At 33.6% G+C, this 22,574-nt stretch overlaps 2 protein-coding genes across 2 annotated transcripts; both read left to right on the top strand.

Annotated features, from left to right (window-relative positions):
• The first annotated feature begins 4,052 nt into the window (after positions 1-4,052).
• LOC118890991 (olfactory receptor 4N5-like) lies at positions 4,053-22,271 on the top strand. The gene is given in 3 exon segments (XM_036844505.1): positions 4,053-4,175; positions 21,335-21,511; positions 21,514-22,271. Coding segments are annotated over 2 exon segments (924 nt in total). The 5' UTR covers positions 4,053-4,175; positions 21,335-21,345.
• Positions 4,059-4,949, top strand: LOC118889863 (olfactory receptor 4K2-like). Its single transcript, XM_036842017.1, has one exon. It carries the CDS (start codon positions 4,059-4,061, stop codon positions 4,947-4,949), a length of 891 nt encoding a protein of 296 aa, XP_036697912.1.
• Positions 22,272-22,574: the final 303 nt, after the last annotated feature.

Here is a 22,574-nt window from a genome sequence, read left to right as displayed (position 1 = left end):
AATACTACACAGTTCGAGGCTGGTTGATTCCAAGGATGTGGAACTGCGGATACGGAGGGCTTACTATCAAGTTACACATAAATTTTTGACTTCTCGCTCCTAACCCCCACATTGTTCAAGGTCAACTATAGTTTCAAGAGTAAGACATGTGACTTCTTTCAATGTTTTCAAGGTTCATCCAGGTTGTAGCCTGTATCAATACTTCATACTTCATTCAATTTTATGGCCGAATAATATTCCATTGTATGGCTAGACCATATTTTGTTTATTCACTTATCAGTTGATAGATGTTTCCACCTTTTTGGCTATTGTGAATAGCGCTGCTATAAACATTTATGTACAAGTTTTTGACACAGAAAGCTGCATATTGTATTATTCCATTTGTATGAAATGTCAAGAATAGACAAACCCATACAGACAGAAAACAGATTAGTAATTGCAAGGACCTGGGGAAGGGAGATTTGGGAGTGTCTGCTTTATGAGTACAGGTTTCCCTTTTGGATAAAATGTTCTGGAACTAGATGGTGGTGATAGTTGCACAACACTCTGAATGTACTAAATATCACTAATGGTAAATTTTATATTATGTGTATTTTACTACAATAAAAAATAGTAAGAAGTGAAAAATATCCAAATACATATAAAGAAGAAAATGCATCAAGTACTTCTCTATTCTCATTCCCTGAGGTAGCCAGTGTTAAACAGTCTACTCTGTTATTGTTTGATTTTTACAAAATTAAGATCATAAAATACACATGACCAGTTTGCTTTTCATTTGACAGTACATTGTAGACATTGTAGTATGTTCAAATTAAACTATTTCTTTTCATGACAGCTGCATTTTTTAAATGTAAGGGTATTCTGTAACTTATACAATTCCTTTACTAATAGGTAATCAGATTTTTTTCTCTTATTTTTCCCACTGCTTATTCTGTTAAAATAAATATCTTTGTCATAATTTCAAGGACCAGTGCTTTTATTTCTATGAATTGAGTCTCAAAAGAAAGATTTATTAGTCAAATGACATTGAATAAAAGTATATTTTTAATTTTAGCAGTTATCTCCAAGACATCGGGTTTGTTTGTTTTTAACACAGCAATGCATACATTCATCAATGATATAGAATATCCTTAATTATTCTTTTAAATTTTGATCAATTTGATGTACAAAAATGGCATTGATTTTTATTATAATATGCAGTTCCTTGGCCATTAATGGGGTTAAATATTTCTCATATGTTTATTTGTTATTAGGTGTAATTTATTCTAGGAATTACCTGTTTAGTTTGGCCAGTTTTTTCCCTATTGAAACTTTTTCTTATTAATTTACAGGAGCTATTTCAAAATAATTTTAGTAAGGTTATATTCAATGGTTGAGGTTATTTATTTATTTATTTTCCATATGGATATTCAATTGTTTTAACAAATAACAGTTGTTAAACTGTTATTTGTTAAAAAGGCTATTCTTTCCTATTGAATTATTTTGGCAGCTTTGTTGAGAATCAGTTACCATATATGTGAAATTCTTCTGGACCCTCCATTCTGTTCAGTGTATTTACTTGTCTACTCTTAGGCAAACACAATACTATAACTGTTACTATAGCTTTATATTAAGTGTTGAAAACAGACTGTGTGAGCCTAACAAATTTGTTCTGCTTACAGATTGTTTTGGCGATTTCAGATCCTTTGAAATTTCATATAAATTTTATAATCAATTTGTTTATTCTACAAAAAGCTTCCTGGGATATTGATTAGCATAATGTTAAATGTTACAACAATAAGGAGATAACTAATGTCTTCACAATATTGTGTCTTTTTATCCATGAGCACAGCCCACTCCCCATCATCTCTTTATCCTGGGACATAAGCAGATGAACAAAGAGCAATGGTGGAATCATGCATTGAGTCTTAAAACTTCTGCTCAGATGTGGCACATGACACTTCTGCCTGTATTACATTAAATAGAAAAATCATCTTTTCAAGGCTTTGGTAAATAAAGTGGGAATTATACTCGTCCCACAGCAATGGAGGGTCCCTGGAGAGATGGACTAGGTAGAATAAGATAGCCAATTGTTTAATTAATAAATAGCTCATAATAACAGTTACTTGGAGTTCTTATTTTATTAATCTCAGTAACATTCACATTGCAAATACCTTAGTCAAAGTGATCTCCTTATACCTATTTCATTTAATAATCTCCTGCTTTCAATTTCTCTATTCTCTAAATCATCTGTATAAATCCTTACAAAATACTGATTTCAAATCATCATAACTCTGCCTACAATCTTATAAAGGATCTTTGTTGTCTTTTACATCAAGTTATATTTTAGAGTGGCATTCTTGTTCTTCCAACCTGCTAACTGGATATCTTGTTCCTTCAGATAAGTTCCACTATTTTATTTCCCACATATTTTTTTTCCTTGCCAAACAAAATTTTAGTTTTCATTATAGGTCAAGTTCACATTTCTTCTGCAAGAACATTTTCTTCATTAACTAAGCACACTATAAATTTTCCTTTATCTAAAATCCAGTTCACTCATTATCTCTGAGAATTGCTTGAACGCTTGATTTATTGGGCTGTATTTTTTTCACCAGTTGTTTTATTTATGGGTGCTTAATATCTCCAAAAAAATTAAAAATTACTTAAAGCAGAATTGAATGTTTTTGGATTTTATTCTCCACTACCCCTAGAACAGGGTTAATCAAGAGTGCTTATTAAAATTTGTTGACTTGATATCTCCAGCTACCTCTTAAATGATGGCTTTCACAACTTCCATCCCCTGAATCTCTCAGGTCCAGGTAAAAACAACCTTGTAAATTCCCATAAGACTCTTAATATATCTTCCTGTTGTGAACCAAATAATACCATCTTTGTTGTTTAATAGATCCCATTGCAATATGATTTCTTGGGCAATTCCCAAGTCCCTACAACATCCATTTTATCTACAGCTCCTAAACAATTAATGATTCAACTGGGTCATTTATTTATATTTAAAATTACCTCCTATATGTTCTCTGTCAGAGCCCACTCAACACTCTGAATAGTCTAAAGCCTTGATTGTGCTATAGATCTGGTAAGCAAAAGTGTTTTTTGCTGTCTGCCTCTCTTACTTGCATCTCCTAACCCCTGTTCCATGGAGCTGAGATCAATAAAATAGTTTGCATATGTTGGCATATATGAAGGGAGAATTCAAACAAGAGTGGGACTAAGGAAATTGATCTTTAAGCTCTTCCCTATAGAAGTGATGTGATATATTCTTTAAGAGACAAGGTAAAATTTTAAGTCATATAATTACAACTATTTGTACGAGGAACATACTCCTATTTAAGAAAAAAAAAAAAAAGAAATAGAGAAGAAAAGAAGTCAAATGCATTTCCTTGAGCAGTATGGCTATATTGTAGTATGCCTGATGCTCAGTCTTCTTCCACTGGGTAAATATCAGCAAAACTAATTTCCTCTGTGTTTCTGATGGGTCTCAGATAACTTTTATCTGTGAATATGCTAACAATTTTCTAGAAATTTACAAGAGTTCTGCAACTGTTCATTGAAGTCTCTCTATAATGTTGTTTAAGAGCCCATGTCACTTATATGTGATATAATTTTTGTATGTTCTTTCAGTAGGGCTAACCTTTTGGATGAGTTCTAAATGACTAAACCTGTGTGTGTGTGTGTGTGTGTGTGTGTGTGTGTAATACACTGTCAGCCCAGAGTAAATGCTTAATGTGAGCTATTATCTTTAAAATTGTACAGACAAACATGTGGATACATAGATCTGTTCAGGATGATATACTCTCATTTGGATTGCCCATTAGCACCAGAAAAGAAAGTGTTATTTTCAACATCTATGGCTTAAGTGGTATTTCACCATGATCCCTAATAGCCTACCTTTCAAGCCAATATACCCAATGAAGATGGCAAGAATACAAAAATTAAGTTTTCATAGAGGAAACAAAGTCTGTGAAAATGGAGTCTTGGAAATAGAACTTTTGCTTCAGTAGAATTATAGTTTTTCTTGATTTTTTTTCTTTGATACAGGTTTCCATCTATCAGTCAGGACAATGGATGTGGCCAACAAGTCTACAGTTTCTGAATTTGTTCTGCTAGGACTCTCTAATTCCTGGAAACTACAGATGTTTTTCTTCATGGTGTTTTCACTGTTTTACGTGGCAACAATGGTGAGTAATAGCCTCATAGTCATTGATATGTCTCTTGCTTCCTTTGCAATCCCTAAGATGATTACAGACTACCTCACTGGACACAAAACCATCTCCTTTGATGGCTGCATCACCCAGATATTTTTTCTACACCTTTTTACTGGCACTGAGATTATTTTTCTTATGGCTATGTCTTCTGATAGGTATATTGCAATATGCAAGCCTCTCCACTATGCTTCAATCATAAGTCCTCAGATGTGTGTTGCCCTTGTGGTGTTTTCCTGGGTTGTAGGGGTTACCCATTCAATGAGCCAGGTTATGTTTGCCCTCACATTACCATTCTGTGGTCCCAATGAGGTAGATAGCTTTTTCTGTGACCTTCCTGTGGTGTTCCAGCTGGCATGTGTGGATACTTATGTCCTGGGCCTCTTTATGATCTCAACAAGTGGCATAATTAATTGCCTTGTCCTGCTTTATTCTTTTATTCCATTCTATGTCATTGTCCTGGTTACTATCAGAAATCGTTCTTCAAAAGAATCATCTAAGGTCCTTTCTACCTGCACAGCTCATTTTATTGTTGTCTTCATGTTCTTTGGGCCCTTCATCTTCATCTATATGTGGTCACTAACCAGTTTTCTGGTAGACAAGATCCTGTCTGTGTTTTATACTATCTTTACTCCCATTCTGAACCCAGTAATCTATACTTTGAGAAATCAGGAAGTGAAGACAGCCATGAGGAAATTGAAAAATAAGCTTCTAAATTCTAACAAGGCAACTCTATTGCACTATTTTTAGTTTTAACTTCTAGTTTTAGTTAACTTCTAGTTTTATTCCGAGGCATTAAGTGCCACAATTTTTGTGTACACAGCATGTGTTAGGCTCTCATTTCTGTAGTTCTTATCAAATTGCAATTGCCAAAATTTGTGAAAGCACAAGTTAATTTCATGTTAAAACTATTCTCATACATACATTTTAAATACATTTTAAATTTCAGAAAAGCAAGCTGACAGAAGCAATTTCTTCCAGAAGAAATGAATATCTATAAAAATGCCAAGAGTGATTGTTTCAGTTAGGAAATTCAATATTAGTATTCCAGTCATTGGAAAAGAGGAACAGAAAATGAGAAGAGAAAGTATAGATCAAAGGAGAACTAGGAGATAATGACATTTACATACAACTAACAACTGAGTTACTCAGAGAATTGTCTCTAAAGTATGACAAATTAGTAAATTTCTGTAAGCCTTAGAAATTCAATACTGCTATAGGTAGGAGTAGCCTCTGATCGATAGGCAACGATTTTCTACGTCCATCCCTGACTCATTACTACTTAACATTTAAATAAATTTGTGAGTTCTTCTATTAAAGAAACTCTGGGTATATTTCATTAAAAATGTTGATGAAGTCCAAAGAAAATGCTGTAAGTAAAGTCACCATCACTCACTTTTAGGTAATAAGTAAAGAAATATAGCCATGATAACTCCTTCTGATAATGCAGACTGAATAAAGAGGTCAGAGAATTCTGCAAATAGGAAATATTATAAAATGAGTTTCAAAGCAGTACACTTTGCTTCATACAGACACTAATGTCAGTTTAATGCCTGGAAAGTTAAAACTAGAATTAAATTAAGAGATATAGTTTATGATAATGGTGAATTAATGGAGAACTTATGCTTTCCTTTTAAAGTATCATATTGCTTTACACTTTTGTTAAATTACTTTTTCCTTTTAATATTTGGATGCAAAAATAAGAAATTTGCGCTTAGTAGTACTGTCAATGTAGTAAGTATATTTCTGTAAACAATTTTTTTTCAAAATACTGTTTTATTTTATTTTTTAAAATATTTATTTATTTATTTTTGGCTGCATTGGGTCTTCGTTGCTGCTCGCGGGCTTTCTCTAGTTAGGGAGGCTACTGCTTGTCATGGTGTGCAGGTTTCTCATTGCAGTGGCTTCTCTTGTTGCGGAGCACCGGCTCTGGGTGCGCGGGCTTCAATAGTTGTGGTTCCCCAGCTCTAGATTTCAGGCTCAGTAGTTGTGGTGCATGGGCTTAGTTGCTCCGCAGCATGTGGGATCTTCCCAGACCAGGGATCGAATCCGTGTGCCTTGCACTGGCGGGCGGATTCTTAACTTCTGCACCACCAAGGAAGTCCCTAAAGTACTGTTTTAAATAAGAGTGCTAGGTTCAAAATTAGCTTGGAGGTACACAAGGTATCACTACCACCTGCTGGCAAATATTGGAATTGCAAGCATTGACGGTCATGAGAAACCTGGATGCCTTGCTTTGCAAATCATCTGCTTTAATTGATGGCAAACCTTAAAGAATTAACTGTTACTTGGAATTTACTGAATTATACTTATGAAATATGGTGTCCAGTATATTATCCAACTTGTATCCACAAGAGGAAAATCTGTTGCAACCACAGTGTTTGATAAATATCAAGTTGTTATTCTTTTCTGGCATTATTGAGTAAATAGAGAAAACCAAGAATTATATATGCCTTAATTACCATTGACAAGGAGAAGTTAAGAAAATGAAATTCCTAACTTTTCATTCTAAGCCAAATGATGAGAGGAATATTTTTTCTTCCTCAGTGTGTGTTTTTTATTTTATTCAGTAATATATTAAACAAACAAACAAGTGTGATATTGTTTAAACATAGGCAGTTTTGAAAGTGTTGAACAACATGTCTACAGTATTAACACGGGAATAAAACGTGTTTATAGCTGCAAAGGAATAGCATAATTCTATTTGAAATAGAGATATAAATGGACATATTTTGGTTGTGTGTATAAATTTTCTTTCAGTTTCTGTTACATGTGCAAATATGTTCAGGATCAAGGAACTCATTTATATAGAAATTTTCTAGCTGGTGTTTTAGAAACACTCCAAATAATTCTTTCAAATAATATATTTATTTGAACAAGATATATGTTCTTTTCTTTTTTTTTTTTTTTTACAAGACAAGATATATGTTCTTAAATGAACTGCTTTATGCAAGATAAAATTGTGGAGTCTTTTTAAAAGACGTCAATCAATCTTCAGTGCTTATGTGGATAATTCTAAAACTCACGGATATTTTCCAAACCCTCAACAGTATAACTCATCAGCAGACAACTCTGTAAGGCAAGTCAATAATGAGACTGAGTAGCTGGATTGATAGTAAGGCTGTGTAACTGAGAATGAAAAGGACCATAGATAGCCTCTGGAGAACTTCCGTATATAAAGGGAACTACCACTTTCCCTGATGGCTCAGCACAAGGAGTCAACATACACGATACCTCTGCATATTACATAAACACTCAAATCTTAATTAGGAGCTACAGGTGGATTATTTTATCACCATGTCACCTCAACATGCTGCTGACACTCTTTTACCAAGTACAGTGACATGGCCATAGGCTCCTTCAATGGTAAAGATGGTGCCATTTGCCACTAGGGCATCTAAAGGCAGAAATAATGTTTTGCAAAGCATGCTAGGTGAAGAGAAACCAGCTAGTATAAACAGGTTGAGGATAGCTTTAAATGGTCTGAATTTCCAATAACACAGTTGAGGGAATATTGAGATATGGAGATTTTACAAGAAGACTATGTTGACAAACGACTTCATATTCCCTTAGGGGTTTGGGAAGCTTGGCTATACCAAACCTATGAGCTTTTAAACATTGTAAAAAGCTGTTTTGTAAAATTAAGCAATATCATCAAATTCAGGTGAAAAAAACTATAAAAATCAGGTCTAGATGAAATGATAAAATGCAAATTGTAATACATGAAGGAATTGGATATATGTAATGACAATAAAAACTATAAATGATATATACTTCCAAAAATATTTGAGGAAAATTTCAGAATATTATATAGTGTAATAATGGTGGATGTACATTGAAGGCTAAGGTTTAGACCCCCTCCTCTGCATGGGTTTCTTCCAAGGCCCTGGAATGGACCCCAGCAACCATTTGTTCATAATTTTGACTCTTTTTATCTTGAAGAAGTCCCCTTAGATTGTAAAAACTTTAGACCCTGCAGAACCTGGATCCACCCTGAGTGTAGGGTTAAAAGTCTTAGACTCAGGCATTTTTTACCAGGGTTACATACCAGTTCTACTGTTTGTTGGTGCTGTAAACTTGAGCAAGATACCTAATGTCCCTTAGCCTCAGTTTCTACATCCGTAAAAGGACATAGTAATGATACCTGCACCACGGAGTTGTTTGAGGAATAAAGGAAGTTATTCATATAAAGCACGTAATATAAGTCCAATAAATGTTATTATAGTGTCTTTCAAAACAATTCTGGATATTTTTAAAGAACTTGGTACTCTCTTGAGCTAACAATTGACATGTTTAATTTGAAAAGTAAATTTTTATTTTATAAATTTAAAATATTTGTGCCTGTATACATGTGCATGAAATTAATGTGTATCAAGATTAACTTGGAAAATTAAAAGTAACTTCCACTAGAAAACTACATTGGTTCTTATATTAATTCAAGCCTCTAGAAACTTGTTTTCCTCACTGCTCATAATTTTTGTGAATCAAGAGAAATTCCAAATTTTGTTTAATTATTATGTGATTGCTTCTTTACAATGAGTAAGTATTAAATAATTGATTTTAGAAGGATTATCACCACAATTTTGATCAGAATAAGAATGATGATGCTTGATCCTACATATTATTAAGGTGAAGACATAGATAAAGGCATAAATTAGTGAATAGTAACTTAGATAGATAAGTACAATTTTGTATATGAACTGTTTTATGTAAAGATTTTTCTACATTGATAAGGGCCTGGGAAAATGTGGTCACTGGACTCTGTTGCCAAATGGAAGAAGTTCTTGGTAGATGCTATCTTTTGAACATGATCAGACTCTTTATAGACATGTTTCCAAACTTAAACAATGACCAATGAAAGCTTGCTTTTCAAATGAGCTTTTAAACAAAACAGTTAAAGCAAAATTGACGAGAGAGCTGAAATAACCCTCTTCTCTCCCTGTGTCTTCCCTATTACTGTTTTGCATGGTGATTTTTGGATGCATGTATCCAGATTGAAAACGAGGAGGAAAAAGCAGCCATGGAAACCTAATTCATGGGAACTTCTTGAATGTACTCTCAGATGCCAATAAAATCCACTGAGCAATTTGACAGTCTTTCTTATATGCTCCTGTTATGATGATTAATTTTGTAAAGATCAGTGTACCTTTTTGTTGTGAATTATGTTTAATGCTATTAGTTATACTGTGAGGTAAATATGCACAACTTATGTTGGAGTTAGAAGGACCAACATCCAAATAATTTTGGAACTGTGGCATGGATCATGGGTTGATGTAGTCTGTCTGTATGGTTGCTGGTATAACTTAATTGACATTTTATCTTTTTCTTTCTGATTTTTTTTGTTAAATACATACATATATACATACACACATACATGCATCCCAACATCTAGCATGTACTAAAATATCATGTTTGCATTTTTATATTTTACTCTGGTAATTTACACTGCCAATGCAGGGAGAAGATGTATACCAATTTACATTTACTATCTCTTTAAAATTTACTTTGTTATTGAAGAAAATGTTTAGGTCTAGAGGTTCCAGGTTTTTTCCCTTCCCTCATAGCCTTTTTGTGGCTACTAATCGCTAGCCTATTCTTGATTTACCTAACTTTGTTTTTTGCCTTACAATTCTGCTAAGATTCTGAAGCCATCAATAAAAGTTTAACTTTCCCCTTTTCCTCATCTACCACCACCAAAAGGAAGTTGAAAGGAGAAAGTGTATCTTAGACTGAAAATACTAGTGCTAGAAGGCACACTTAAATTAGGAATTTGTTTTTACATTATTATGTATCTATCTCTACTAACTTTTTCATCTTGTCAGCATATACTTAAATTGATTGGCCTTCAACGAAGAAAACAGAAACCACTGAGTTTATTAAGCAGACTTAGCACAGTGCATTAGATGCTTACAAAATCATTGGAAAGGGCTTCCCTGGTGGCGCAGTGGTTGAGAATCTGCCTGCCAGTGCAGGGGACACGGGTTCGAGCCCTGGTCTGGGAAGATCCCACATGCCGCGGAGCAACTAGGCCCGTGAGCCACAATTACTGAGCCTGCGTGTCTGGAGCCTGTGCTCCGCAACAAGAGAGGCCACGATAGTGAGAGGCAATTAAAGAAAACTTTTGGGCATATTATAAGAAATTTACCAGATAAGGAATTTAAAGTAATAGTCATAAAGATGCTCACCAAGCTCAAAAGAAAAAAGGATGACCTCAGTGAGAACTTCAAAAAAAAGACAGAAAATATGAAAAAGAACCGATCAGAACTGAAAAATACAATAAAGGAAATAAAAAATACACTAGAGGGAATCAACAGCAGATTAGAGAATGAGAAAAATGGATCAGCAATCTCAAAGACAACACAGTGGAAATCACCAATCAGAGCAGCAAAAAGAAAAAAATAATTTTTAAAAAATGAGGATAGTTTAAGTAACTTCTGGGACAACATCAAACATACTAACATTCACATTATAAGAGCCCAAGAAGGAGAAGAGAAAGAGAAAGGGACAGAAAACTAATCTGAAGAAACAGTGGCTGAAAACTTCCCTAATCTGGTGAAGTAAACGGATATCCAAATCCAGGAAGCACGGAAAGTCTCAAACAAGATGAACTTAAAGAGAACTATACCATCACACATTTTAATTAAAATATCTAAAGTTAAAGATAAAGAGAGAATTTTAAAAGCAGTAAGTAGAAAACAACTAGTTATACACAAAGGAATCTCCATAAGACTATGAGCTGATTTTTCAGCAGAAACTTTACAGGCCAAAATTGATTGGCAAGATGTATTCAAAGTATTGAAAAGAGAAAACACAACCAAGTATACTCTACCTGGCAAGGTTATCATCCAGAATTAAAGGAGAGATAGGGTTTACAAACAAGCAAAAGTAAAAGGAGTTTATTACCACTAAAATACCCTTATGAGAAATGTTAAAGGGACTTCTTTAAATAGAAAAGAAAAGGTCATAACTAGAAACAAGAAAATTATGAAAGAAAAAAACTCTCAGTGGTGAAAGCAAGTATATAGTAAAGGTACTAGATCAACTACCTATAAAGCTAGTATGAAGGTTAAAAGACAAAAGTGGTAAAATCATCTATTTCTAAAATAATTAAGTAAGCAATTTACACATTAAAAAGATGTAAATATGATGTCAAAAACATTAAATATGGGCAGGGGTGAGTAAAAATGTAGTGCTTTTAAAATGTGCTCAAACTTAAGCAACAACCAACTTAAAATAGACTGCAATATATATAGGTTGTGATATATGTACTTCATGGTAACCAAAGCAAAAAACTTATAATACACAGACAGGAAATAAAGAGAAAGGAATATAAACATAAAAATGAAGAAAATTATCAAATCACAAGTGAAGAGAACAAGTGATGATAAGAGCAAAGAAGAACTACAAAAACAAGAAACAACAAAATGGCAATAAATAGATACATATCAATAAGTACTTTAAATGCAAATAAACTACATGCTCCAACCAGAAGACATGGGATGGCTGATCAGATTTTAAAAAACAGAAACAAAAACAAAAACAAAAGACCAAGACCCATGTATATGCTGCCTACAAGAAACTCATTTCAGATTAAAACCACACACAGACTGAAAGTAAAAGGATGGAAAAAAGATATTCCCTTCAAATGGAAATGAGATAAAAGCTGTGGTAGCAATATTTATATGAGACAAAATAGACTTTAAAACAAAGACCATAACAAGAGGCAAAGAAAACCATTACATAATGATAAAGGGATCAATCTAACAAGAGGATATAACACTTGTAAATATCTATGCACCCAACGTAGGAAAACCTAAATACGTAGAGCAAATATTAACAGACATAAAAGGACAAAGTGACAGTAGTACAGTAATAGTATGGGCCTTTAACACCCTACTTATATCAATGGATATTATTCCAGAGAGAAAACCATAAAGAAATATTGGCCTTAAATGACATGTTAGAACAGATAAACTTAACAGATATTTACAGAACATTCCATCCAAAATCAACAGAATACACATTTTTTTCAAGTGCACATAGAACACTTTCCAGGGTAGATATCAAGTTAGGCAACTACACAAGTCTCAATAAATATAAGAAGACTGGAATTATATATAACATCTTTTCCGGTAACAACATCATGAAACTAGAAATCAATTACAAGAAGAAAACTGGGAAAAAACACAAATGCTTGGAGACTAAACAACATGATACTAAATCTCATGGATATCAGTGGATCCAGGAAGAAATCAAAGAGGAAATAAAAAATATACCTTGAGAAAAATGGAAATGGAAACAACATTTCAAAATCTATCAGATGAAACAAAAGCAGTTCTGAGTGGTTCATGTTATGAGAAGTCCATAATGAAGGCCTACCTCAAAAAACAAGAAAAATCTCAATTAAACAATCTAACTTTACACCTAAAGGAACTGGAGAAAGAAGAACAAACAATGCCCAAAGTTAGTAGAAGGAGAGAAATAAATATCAGAGTGGAAATTTTAAAAATTGACCAAAAAAATCAAAGTAAGAAATGGTTCTTTAAAAAAATAAGCTATATAGATAAACCTTTGGCCAGGCTCATCAAATAAAATAAAATAAAATAAAATCGGACCCAAATAAATACAATCATAAAAAACACAAAGGATCATAAGAGACTGCTATGAACAGTTATAGGCCAACAAATTGGACAACCTAGAAGAAAAGGATAAATTCCTAGAAACATACAATCTTCCAAGACTGAATCAGAAAGAAATAGAAAATCTGAACAGACTGATTACTAGCAATAAAATTGAATCAGTACTCAAAAAACTCCCAACAAAAGTCCTGGACCAGATGGATTCACAGGTGAATTAACCAAACATTTAAAAAGGAGTTAATACGTACACTTCTCAAACTTCCTAAAAATTGAAGAGGTACACTTCCTAATTTATCCTAGGAGGTCAGCCTTGCTCTGATACCAAAACTAAATGAAGACACTTATAAAAAAAATGTAACTGACAAGTCAATATTCCTGATGAACGTAGATGCACATTCCTCAACAAAATATTAGGAAACCAAATTCAACAATACATTAAAAGGATGCTACAGCATGATCAAGTGGGATTTATTTCAGGGATGCAAGGATGGTTCACAACTGCAAATCAATCAATGTGAAATACCATAGTAACAAAATGAAGGATAAAAATCATACAATCATCTCAATAGATGCATAGGAATTATTTAACAAAATCCAGCATTCATTTATGATAAAAATTCTCAACAAAGAGGTATAGAGAGATGTACCTCAAAACAATGAGGGCCATATATGACAAACTCACAGTTAACATCGTGCTCAATGGTGAAAAGCTGAAAGCTTTTTCTCTAAGATCAGGAAGAAGACAAGGATGCCAACTCTCACCACTTTTATATGATATAGTATTAAAAGTACTAGCCATAGTAATTAGGCAAGAAAAGAGATAAAAGGCACCCAACTTGGAAAGAAAGAAGGAAAAATGTCACTATTTGAAGATGATATAATTATATTTATAGAAAACCCTAAAGACTTCACAAAAAAACTGTTAGAATAAGCAAATTCAGTAAAATTGCAAGGTACAAAATCAATACAAAAAATCTGTTGCATGTCTATAAACCAACAACAAGCTATCAAAAAGAAACATTTTAAAAACTATCCCAATTATAAATGTATCAAAAAAAATAAATTACCTGGAAAGAAATTTAACCAAGGAGGTAAAAGACTTGTACACAGAAAAGTTTAAGACACTGATTAAATACACTGAAAGAGGCACAAATAAATAGAGATATTATCCATGCTCATGGATTGGAAGAATTAATGTTGTTAAAATATCTATATTACCCAATGCAATCTACAGATTCAATGCAATCCTTATTAAAATTCCAACAGTTTTCTCCACAGAAATAGAAATAACAATCCTAAAATTTTTATGGAAACACAAAAGGCCCCACATAATCAAAGGAATCTTGAGATGAAAAATAAAGCTAGAAGCATCATGATCCCTTATTTCACACTATATTACAAAGCTATAGTAATAAAAAAAACTATGGTGTTGACATAAAAACAGACACATAGATCAATGGGAGAGAATAGACAGCCCAGAAATAAACACATGCATATATGGTCAATTAATTTAGGACAAAGGAGGCTAGAATATACAATGATGAAAGGACAGTCTCTTCAATAAATGGTGTTGGTGAAACTGGACAGCCACATGCAAAAGAACTAAACTACACTATTCTTCTACCATACACAAAAACGAACTCAAAATGGATTAAAGACTTGAATATAAGATATGAAACCATGAAACTCCTAGAAGAAAACATAGTTGGAAATCTCCTTGACATCAGACTTGACAATGATTTTTTGGATCTGACTCCAGAAGCAGAACAAAAGTATAAATAAAAAAGTAGGACTACATCAAATGAAAAAGCTTCTGTACAACAAAGGAAATCATTAACAAAATGAAAAGGCAACTTACTGAATGCAAGAAAATAATTTCAAATCATATATCTGACAAGCGGTTAATATCTAAAATATATTTAAAAACTGATACAATACAATAGCAAAGAAAAACCTTACAGTCCAATTTAAGAAATGGACAGAGGATCTAAAGACTTTTTTTTCCAATGATAACATACAGATGGCCAACAGGCACATGAAAAGATGATCAATATCGCTAATTATCAGGGAATGGCAAATCGAAACCACAATGAGAAATCACCTCACACCTATCAGAATGACTATTTTCAAAAAGAAAAGAAATAACCAGTTTTGGTGAAGATATGGAAAAAAGGGAACCTTTGTGCACTTTTGGTAGGAATGTAAATTGGTACAGCCGCTATGGAAAGCAATATGGAAAAAAATATAAATTAAAAATAGAACTACCATATGATCCAGCGATTCCACTTCTGGTTATTTTTCTGAAGGAAACAAAAACAATAATTCAAAAATATATACATCCCTATGTTCATTGCACCATTATTTCTAATCACTAACATATGGAAACAACCTAAGTGTCCATTGATGAATGAATGGATAAAGAAGGTGTGGGATATATATAACAATGAGAACTTTTATTTATGTGTCTTTTGACTTGAAAAGATAAATTAAATTATCTTTACTAATATTTAATACACAGATTATTTTTGATATTCTAAATTAATCAGTACATTATCTGGACATGTTATATACAGCATTTAAAGGTGAGAGTTAACCGAAGACAGAAGGTTTGAGAGCAGTTCTCTTTGTGGTCATATGCTTGAACATATTGCTATGTACAATAGCTTAGTTGTGCTAAAGTAAGGGGGAGGGGAGACAAGTTATATTATCTTATGTTAACTCAATACATCTTCCAAAACTTCCTAAGCGGTTAAAATTATTTCTGCAAATAAACCTTGGATTAAAGATCATTCTAATTATTAAAACTCATGTAAACAATTATAAAATGACAGAGTTGACAACCACCCATAAAATGAAGTCTTTGTCAGGTAAATCTTATAAGAACAATGAACTATCAGAACTGACAGTAAGCAGGCAAAAACATTCTAAGTTATTAAGAAACATTATTTTACAATATAAATTTACTTCCATTATTATTAACAATGAACTTGATAGTCTATGCAGTATCATGATGTATTAGCTAGTGATCACGATTAGCAAAACATTTAAAAAGTCAATATATAAAGCATAAAATAAATCTTTATAATTTTCTTTGCAATATTAATACATGATAATCAATGGAAGGCTTTAAGTTTTTCACTTAAAAAAAAGTAATAAAAAGTATTTTTGAATGTTTCTTACTAATAGCAAAAGAACAAAAGCCATATTCCACTGAGAAAATACTTGTGTTTTCTGCCATTCTGTAAAAATGGCTAAGATGAGCAATAAATAAAACACATTTTTTATCAGCAAACACTATGGAAAGGTACACAGAAACCATTATCTAATGCTTCGCAATAGTGATTATAATAAGTTAAGTCTTGTGGGAAGGAGTCTTGCCTTATATAGAGTATGGAAGATTTTAACATTTGTGTATAAAAAATTCTCATCAACTATAATGACTCTTGTAAATGTCTATGCAAAAAATCTACATTAAACCATGGGTTAAATGATGAATTTGACTGGAATTAAATAAGGATATGGAGATAAGGAACAGAGATGTCAACTGATTTAAAAGTTACTCAGGACAGTCTTTGTTGACAAGTTATTGAAACAGACTTTGAAGCCTGTGGTGCAAATCATCAATACGATTAACTTAGTAAAAGTAACACCTTATAAAGCAAGATTATAATATAATATTTTATAGTAAAAGCCGTAATGATTATGAAACTATATTGTGCCGTGTATAGATATTCTCTGAATATCTCATAGAAGGTACCTGAATAAAAGATTAGTTATAATATTTTAGTTAGCATAAAACAGCTGTACCATTAATGAACATCAAATTTTAAATAATTTAACAATTTATTTCAATTATATCTTTTAAAAGTTCTACTTCCCAAATATGTTAATGTGTACATAATATATGCTTTTAGGAGTATAGTTAGAACATGTATAGATCAATCTTTATATTAAGGTAGTGACGCATAGAAATGTTTGGAGATTATTCATCTAAAAAAATCACCACAAAGTTGTTAGAAGGAAGTTAAGAAAATAGCTTGGGAGTAATGTAAGGAAAAGGAAGTGTCCATTAATTCAAAGATGTCTACACTTAACTATATCACAACCAGTCAACTAACACTCTCAAGCTTATTTTAATCGTTCCCATGCTCAGGGAGAGTGACAGCATATTACAGAACCATAAATTAAGTGTGAACGTCTCTCCTGGTCATGTTAGGGCAGCAGCCTCAACGCTTTAACTACTCCCAATGAAATTTGGATTCCCAGAGCTCCAAAAAATCTGCCTCCAAAGTGATTCATATCTTTATAAAAAGGCAGAAAATAGTATCCAGAACCACATGAAGGGCATCACAGAGAGTGAAAAGTAGATTTCTAATTTTGAAATAACCCCTTGAACATGCTGTTCCTCATACTATGCCTTTAGAGCAGGTAAGTGAAAACTTTATAGAGAGCCAAATCATTAGAAGGTTAGTATAATGAAGATGGTATTTTAATTAATTCCGTGTTGGCTGGAAGGAAAAGGCTATGGTTTTTGACACATGAAATCACATACCTATTTCACAATGAGCTATAACCAACAATTTCCATGAAAATTTAAAATGTATGTGCTCTCAAAATGATATTGCAGAGTAAAATTTGGCAGATGGTAAGTGATTAAGAATGATGAATAAAATTAAGAAAAGTAAATCCTGAGCATCCAAATAAATCATACGATCTTTGAAAATAATGGAAAAGCTAGAAACTCTTAATTTTTTTGCAGAATAGGGATATTGTTCTTTTAATCAAGTTTCAAGTGTTGGCAGAACAAGTAAATGTGCGTACATAATGATAGTTGAAGCAGGAGCTGGCAAGGGAGAATTAATGAACAGAACTAGCAGACAAGATATGTGACAGAATGTGAAGTAGCTAATGGGTGATTGAGACTGAGTAAATTTCAGAGGATAATATTCAGGAGAAAAGGCTTAGCACTGAAGACCAAGTTAAGCATTTTCAATCTGTAGAAAATCCATTCTAAGGGACCACTTAGGAAGCACCTATCGTGCTCACTCTACCATGGAATGAGAAAACAATATATTATCTCAGAATTAATGGAAAGACAGGCATGGAATATAATGAAGTAGGATACTTGTAGAGAACAGAGTGAAAAAGATTTAAGACTGAAAGGATGTGGGCAAATGAGAGGGAGAAGAAAGAGAATGATAAGGAAGGAAGCAATGAGGAAGGAAAAGCAAGGGATATGATAAGGAAGAGAAACTGCAAGAAAAAATAAAAGAATAAAATTTAAAATAAAAAATAAAAGAAGCTAAAGAAAATATTAAAAGAATAATTGAGAAAATGAGTATATTAAGGTAGAATTAGAAGGAAGAGAATGGGAAATTATTTAAAAAAAAAAAAAACAAAACCAAGAAGAGGAAATGAATGAGGAAAGATTAAGCAGTGAGATGCTAGGATGGTGATCGGATCCCCAAACAGGAGCTGGTCTGATAGCAGTTGGAATCTAGGCATGCTCAGTATTGCTTGTGGATGGAAGTTGTGTGTCTGCACTCTGAGAAAGAGGGGAGGGATACAGGCACCCTCTCTACCCATGCATCTTCAGTGCCAAATCTGTTTTTGTATCAGTTGAAATAACAAGGAAGATTAGAAATGATGAAAGCATTCAGATCTCTATCTTAGCCTACACTGACAGTACTTCTTTGCTTTGCTAGGACTAGAACAAAAAGCTTGTCCCTGTAAGATCTATTGTTTGGGGCTTTTTTTTTAGGAATTCATTTTGTACAGAGAAATAGCCATATGAGGTACATCTGTCCTTTATCTCTGTGATGAGCACAAGTTGAGAATCACCAGAATAGAAAGTATGTACATGAGAGTGGGAGAAAAGAAGTGAATTTAAAACATTGTGGTATAGATTTCCATCTGTTAGTAACAAACAGGGAGTAGAGGTAGATGACAGAAAATAAAAGCAAAGGTACAGTGAAAGAGATTGAACTCATAGAGATCCCTGTCTTAAAAACTTTAACCCAAAGAAACATGAAATAACTGTGAGCACCTAGAATGCACAAAACCTAAGAATAGAGGGAGCTGTTAACTTACTTTCCTAAGAGCAGGTTTCTACTGGCAGAATGAGGAATGAATGTGGAAACCAATAGGTGTCAAAGTGAATAAAAGACAGAAAGAAGCTCCTAAGTTAATTTGAAGGTCACCAAGGATATTTTTTTCCTATATCAATTTGCTTAGACTCACAATGTGTGTGTTTATACATGTGTGAACATGTATTTTTATGCACAGATATGTGCCCATAAGTTATAAGTTCCTTCTTTGTAGCATTTGGCTGCTCGATACAAATGTTACTAATCACACAGAACAAATGTTCTGATGTTTCCTAATAGGTGTGCCTAAAATACTGGCGAATTGCCTAAATTTCCTGTGAGTTCTCTTCATGGACTTGTTAAGGATGATCTTCCTTTACCCATTTCTTCTTTTCTCTCTTCCTAACTCTTTCTAGGGATGCTACTAATAATTCTGTCAAATTTCAATTGGGAATTTTTCCATCTGTAGTCTTCTCTGCCACATTAAATAGCACTTTAAAAACGATTTATTGAGATATAATCAATATATCATAGAATTTACCATTTAAAGCATATTATTCAGTGGTTTTAAGTGTACTTAAAGAATTATGCAAACATCAACATCATATAATCTTAGAACATTTTCATCACCCCAAAAAGAAATCTCATTCTCATTAGCAGTCACTCCCATCCCACCCCTATCCCTAGGCAAACACTCTTCTACTTTCTGTCTCTATAAATTTGCCTTGTGTGGACATTTTGCATAAATTGAATTATACAATATGTGGTCCTTTGTGACTGGTTTCTTTCACAGAGCATAATGGTTTTGAGTTTCATCCATGTTGTAACAGATATCAGTACTCCATTCCTTTTTATTGCTAAATTGTATTCCACTGTATTCATAGCATTTTTGAAAAACAATATTGCATGTAATTAAAAATCAAGAGAAATATTGTTGTATGTCACATTATAGTATTTTGTTATAATCATCAATCTTTCATCTTTTACATCATTCATTTCAACAAACATGCACAAATATCACAATATATGAATATTCATTTACTTATAAAATGTTTCTACAATATAGTAATATAAAAATTAGAAAGCAATCACAAATATTTTTTAAAATTTAAAGCATGATTTATAGTAATATAGAGAGAAGTTCCTATTTTTATGAACCCCAGTGGATTATCTTGTACATCCCCTGGGGTAAGCACATCCCATTTTGGAGACCACTATACAGACTAAACCTTAATTCTGGATGTCATGAACAGAATTCTTCTTTAGACCAGATTATAGCCCGCAAATGGGAAGTATTTACATAAGCAATACAATAATTAATTATTTAAGTACCTAAGTAAAATAACACAAGTTGATGGGACACTAATTAATAACTTACTAATCAGTTTAAACTGAGGAATACACACTTTTTTTCCCTACCACTTACTAATTAGAACAAAAAAGAAAATTCACTGTAAACTTAAGAATCTTAATTCCAATTGCTTTATTTTTCTCATCTGTTAAACGATATATTACACTATGTGTTCTATGCGGCCAATTCCAGAGCTACTAAGCTTTGATTTTATTAGTCGAGATAGTCAAAATATTTTATGGATTCTAATAAGTTTTATATTACATGAAAGTATTTGTGGGAATGATATAATTTGGCTATCATTCTGAGACCTGAGGAAAAAGTAGGCTATGGATATATGGTGAGCAAGTAAGACTGGACTAGTATTAATTAGGATTTAAGAACAGGGTGTGGAGCAGATGCAGGACTGGGGACCAAATGTGGTGTAACTAGGGGAATACCTCTAAAATGAAATGTAGGGTTCTTGCTTGAGATCCAGGTGACCAGTTTGGAGTAAGGGTGCACAAGGTCACCAAAGCAGAACAATGTGATGGAACTAGTAAAGGACAAATTCAGAAAACAAGGCACATAGCTGCAAACAAGGAACTAGGGATTCTTCAGGAACTGAAGAAAAGAAGCATCTGCAAAATCTCTGCTCTGTGGAGATGAAGAAGAGAACCAAAACCCAGCAACTAATCTAAGCATTAGAGATAGTGCACCACTGACAACAACAAGAACAATAACAACCTGACAACCTAAATAATGATTAGTTTTGTTTCAATCAGGAATTTTCTAATATACTTCAAGCAAAATAGCTAAGAGTCCTACAGGAGCACAATTACATAGAAGTGCATGGTTAAATAGGAATGCAAGTGTGGCTATAAGATCAGTGTCTTGGGGAATCAGGAAAATGAAGAGTAGAAAGGTTAACTGAAAACATAGGAGAGCTATGAGCCATAAGTTGTTTTCAGCTGGAAAAGTGTTGGATGTGAAAAATATTATTTTTATTTGGAGGAGAGCTATGGAATAGATGAAAAGGTGGTTATAGCAGATGATTCTTTGCTCTTTGTTATTCTGCAGACTGAGGAGTGATGGTGAAGGAGAACAGCACAATGGTGACAGAATTCATCCTCCTTGGCTTGACCCAGTCTCAAGAGGCTCAGCTCCTGGTGTTTGTACTAGTCCTAATTTTCTACCTCATTATCCTCCCTGGAAATTTCCTCATCATCCTCACTATCAGGTCAGACCCTGGCCTCACGGCCCCCTCTACTTCTTTCTGGGCAACTTGGCCTTCCTGGATGCATCCTACTCCTTCGTTGTGGCTCCCAGAATGCTGGTGGACTTCCTCTCTGAGAAGAAGGTAATCTCCTATAGAGGCTGCATCACTCAGCTCTTTTTCCTGCACTTCCTTGGAGCAGGGGAGATGTTCCTTCTTGTTGTGATGGCCTTTGACCGCTATATTGCCATCTGTCATCCTTTACACTACTCAACTGTCATGAACCTTAGAGCCTGCTACTCCTTGTTGTTGGCTCTGTGGCTTGGGGGCTTTACTCATTCCATTGTGCAAGTGGCCCTTATTCTCTACCTGCCCTTCTGTGGCCCAAACCAGCTGGAAAACTTCTTCTGTGATGTGCCACAGGTCATCAAGCTGGCCTGCACAGACACCTTTGTGGTGGAGCTCTTGATGGTCTCCAACAGTGGTCTGCTCACCCTACTGTGCTTTCTGGGGCTTCTGGCCTCCTATGCAGTCATCCTCTGCCATGTAAAGGGGCACTCCTCTGAAGGGAAGAGCAAGGCTCTTTCCACGTGCACCACACACATTATCATTGTGTTTCTCATGTTTGGCCCTGCCATCTTCATCTACACTCACCCCTTCAGAGCCTTCCCAGCTGACAAAGTGGTTTCTCTCTTTCACACTGTAATCTTTCCTTTGATGAACCCTGTAATTTATACCCTTCGCAACCAGGAAGTGAAAGCTTCCATGAGGAGGCTATTGAGGCAGCACATGGTTTGCTGAATGTAATAGAAGGACGAGAAAAGCAAGAAAGGAGAAAGTTCATTTGGAATTAATTATTTATTCATTAATGCACCAAATCAATCAGTCATTTAGCAAATAATGTATTTATTAAGTGCAAAAGAGTAACTGATGTTTCCTATTTGACTTAAGGCAAGATCCTCAAGATTCTGAATAAAGGACTATGCATAGTAAAATAACATTAAGTAGAAAGAATCATGCTGTTAAATATTTTTATGGACACTTAAAGATGTAGTTATTTGTTCCTAATTTGGTGGAGGGAGGAAAAGAAAGCTGTTATATTCC

This window comes from Balaenoptera musculus, chromosome 2 (genome assembly GCF_009873245.2).
Source record: "Balaenoptera musculus isolate JJ_BM4_2016_0621 chromosome 2, mBalMus1.pri.v3, whole genome shotgun sequence".
Classification (NCBI taxonomy): domain Eukaryota; kingdom Metazoa; phylum Chordata; class Mammalia; order Artiodactyla; family Balaenopteridae; genus Balaenoptera; species Balaenoptera musculus.
This window is presented reverse-complemented; position numbering and strand designations above follow the sequence as displayed.